The 3773-nt window shown below is 48.5% G+C and overlaps 1 protein-coding gene across 1 annotated transcript in view; it reads right to left on the reverse strand.

Moving 5' to 3' along the window:
* Positions 1-661, reverse strand: part of LOC107206581 (translation initiation factor IF-2-like) — a 12290-nt gene extending 11629 nt beyond the window's left edge. Inside the window, exons 1-2 of the mRNA XM_015632475.1 lie at positions 626-661; positions 125-401 (exon numbers count right to left, since the gene is read on the reverse strand). Of these exons, the coding sequence (XP_015487961.1) occupies positions 125-401; positions 626-661 (313 nt within the window). The remainder of the gene's footprint in view (positions 1-124; positions 402-625) is intronic.
* Between the last annotated feature and the right edge of the window lie 3112 nt (positions 662-3773).

The following is a 3773-nucleotide window of genomic DNA, read 5'->3' on the forward strand; positions in this document are numbered from 1 at the left end:
CGCCTCCCCGTGCTCCGGACGGGGCTCCCTCCCGCTTCGGATCGTTTTCCCCCGTGAGCCGCGGCCGGGCCGTGCCGCGCCCGCCGCCGGCAGAGCTCCTGCATTGCGGCGGGGCCCCCCTCACCTGCGGCACCGCTCTCCGCCTCCGACATGGCCCGGGCCCGCCGCGCTCCCGGGGCACGGGCCGGCGGCGGAGCTTCGCTGCCCACCCCGGGGGAGGCTCCGCTGCTCGCTCGAGTCCCCGCCCCGCTGCGCCTTCCTGCGGCCGGTGCGGAGCCGAGGGGAAGAGGCTGCGCGCCCGGGCCGGCGCTGACGGGCTTCCCGCGCCGGCTGCGGGGCTGCGCCGCCCCTCCCCGCCCGCTCCCGCAGCCGCACAAGGAAGGCACCGGCGGGGGGGCCGCCTGCGAGGGGCGGCCCGGCCCCAGATGCGGATTTCACGGCCGCTGAAGCGGAAAGCCCTCCGCGGTGACAGCCGTAGAAAGAGACCCCTCTCTGCGGCCGGAGGTGACACCCCGGCTGAGCCCTGTGCGCAGGAAAGGGTGCTGGAGTGCTGCAGAGACGGAGCGTGAGAAGGCTGCGAAGGTTACCCCAGCTGTTCCCCGGGCTGGCAGAGGACTTAGCTAACCCGGACAGTCAAAGTCATGCACGGGTACCCCGACATCATGTGTTACTACGGGGTGGCTTGTACGGCATGAGATTCTTTATATTTGTCTTCGGAGTGAACTCTCGCACACGGTTCTGCAGTGCTGTCAGGCCAAGAACTTCTTGTTTCCGGTGATTTTTAGCTACTTCTCTCCAGGACCTGGGAGAGAGACACCCCTACTGTCACTTGATCCATGACGAAGTTTAAGAGTTTTGCAAACTAAGAAGCCATTACAAACACAAGAGAATAAAAATAAGGCTTGTATCCTCCCGTGAACAATCCCGAAGCCAGAAGAGGTTTTTCCTCTTGTCCATCTGTGCTTCATGGTGTAACTCTCCTTTGCCTTCCAGCCTCAGCAGCCATTCATATTTTCAAAGCAATGCTAGCATTTCACGTAAATAAATAAGAGCAATCACTCCAAGCACAACCTCGGTTCCTTGCTGACCCCTGGACTCAGCATTGATACTCATGACAGTGTAAAATCCACCCAAAGTTCTCACAAGTGCCCTCACCAAAGCTGCTGCTCGCACAAGGTGGGATCCCTGTGAAAGCCCTGAGGACCAGGGAATTCTGAAGCGAAGCCCCTGGCACTGCAGGTGCTTACTCACTCAGCACCTCCTTCTATTTGTTCCCAGGTTTCTTCCTCTCATGGCCTTTGTTCTGTTCCCTGCAAGCTTCATTGCCTCTGAGGACTGCAGGTGAGGTACAGAACTTAAAGCAGTAAATCTCTTCACCTCTGCACACCTGACTTGTCTCAAAAGCCTTCACCTACCCTGTACACACTTAAAAGACTGTCTCGTCCTGAAATCACTGTCTCACCCAAGGAAAATGCAGAACTCCTTTCTCCCGCCTCCCAAAATCAGCTGCACAAAGGGATCTCCTAAACTTGCAGAGGAGAGAGGGAAGGAGCACGCTGGGTGGGACAGCAGCTCGTTCCACTGCTCACACCGGAGCAACCTTCTATTCTGGGGGTCACTCAGTGACATGGGAATCCCTCAAATGATTTCCAAACCCAAGGAGAGTGTGCCGTGGGACAGCGGGCACTGGAATTGCCGCTTCCTTCTCTTCCCTCAGCTCCACGACAGGCAACAAAAGGGAACATCTGGCCAAGAGTCAGCTTTAATTACCTATTCAGAGTCAGGCTGAATATTTATGCTGTCATTAAAGAGCCTCGGAAATAAGAAACCAAACAACTCTAATACTTGGTTTCCTGACAAGAGACTTAAATAGCAGAAACTTTTGCTTCAGATTAAATGCACTTCAATAGCAATTAATGGCAGACTTTAAACATGTATTGAGGTAATTAACAAAGGCAGAGGAAAAGAAAGGAAGCAACCAAGAAACTCGTAAACACATATTCAAATCATATACTCTCTGGGAAAAAAAATAAAATATAGTACTCAGGCTACAAGACAACACCCAAAAATAGCATTTACTGGGTACAGACATCTTTCCGAATGTCACGGCAGTGACTACATTATTCAATATCAAGCCAGGTTGCCTAAGTTACACACTCAGCTGTAGGTGTTTTGAATAATGCAGGAGGAGAATATTTGAAGGCATGTGACTGTCTGCTAGTTTAAGAAATTAGACCCTTTTCCAGAGAGCTTAGTTAGGTCCTTTTAAAACCTAATGGGAGGAACCACATAAAAAAATAAAAGCATTTGAAGTAAAATTAGATTCTCAATCTGAGATGTAAAATTAAGAGCTGAAGCCCCTTACGTTTAATTTTGTTTTATAAATGCAAAAAAATCACAGAAAAATAAATTCTAGGACAATAAAATATTGTATTTTTTCTCTTGTCATCTCTCTCTCCCTTGGAAATAAAAAAAACGGACATTTCATGTGAAAGCAAAACATTTTTTGAAAAGGTCACCATCTCAAGTGAGCCTGCCCTGGGGCTGAAGAGGCTCCATTTTTATTACTTACTCCATAGGAAGTTTGTCATTCTTACGGTCATTTTGCAAGGTTGTTTGGAATCTGTAGTTTTAAAGGTTATCTTATAAGCATAACAGAAAATGAGTCAAAATATAGCAATCAAAATGTAAAAGTGGATGGTCAAATTTTGAAAATGATGCCACAAGTAGTCATCTACATCCTCTGAACACCTGTTCTTACAAACACCTTAGCTTGTCCCTTGCACAGGAGTCAATTTTAGTGTGGGTCTGTGGAGAATTTCTTTCTTTCTCGGGGAACTGATATCAGCTGCCTTAGTACACTACAGGGGAGTGGCAGCAGAAAGGGAGAACCTTTTTTTGACCCTGAAACATCAAAGGGGTTTTGTGTCAGACAACCAAGGCACCCATCAGGGTTCAACTCAAGCACTAACACAGTTGTTATGGTGTTACTCTGACTATGGAGAAAAGCATGATTTCTGCAGCAGCTTGGGGCAGTGTCTGCTGTTAATTCCCCCTTGAATCTGCTCGGGGATGAGCACCTCTCAAGAGCAATCAAGACGTGATTTAATACACTGTACTCTTCATCTGCAGCCTAGGTGATCCCCAGAAAGCTGCAGCCTCAAACCATTCCATTCATCACACAAAGGGTTCAGATACACTGGCATAAACTGACAGTACAAGAAAAAATAGCTGCTTAACCTAGCCCTGATTTTAGCAGAGCTACCACATGCATGTTATCCATTAGCACCAATAAAAATTTCATGAGAGAGCTGGAGATCACCACAGTGTCCTCTCAGGGCCATTCCCACACATTGTAAGAGCTGCACAAAACTGTGTCTGGTCAGTGAAAAGAGCTGTGTGCTTCTCACTCCTGAGTACAAGAGTCTAAGTGAGGCACTGATGGGGCAGCACTGAGAATCAGTGAGCTGGAAACACCAGGCACAAAGATCTGGAAGAAATACAGTTTTTTGAATATTGTTTTCAATGCACCTGGCAACAAGATGTACAGACATTATCACAGACACAGAAAGCAGAGAGCCACTGAAGCCTAACACCCAGTTCAGTACTGGCACCAGGGAAGGCTGAACCTTTAAATAAACTACACCACATTTAAAACAAAATAATAGAAAACAGGTAAGCATGCCTTGCATCTTGGCAGCTCAGGAACCCCTCATCAAGCACTGTGTTCATCTGCTCAATTAAAATTCCTGGAGTAATGGTTTCTGATTTCA

The sequence above is a fragment of the Parus major genome, chromosome 6 (genome assembly GCF_001522545.3).
Source record: "Parus major isolate Abel chromosome 6, Parus_major1.1, whole genome shotgun sequence".
Taxonomy (NCBI): Eukaryota; Metazoa; Chordata; class Aves; order Passeriformes; family Paridae; genus Parus; species Parus major.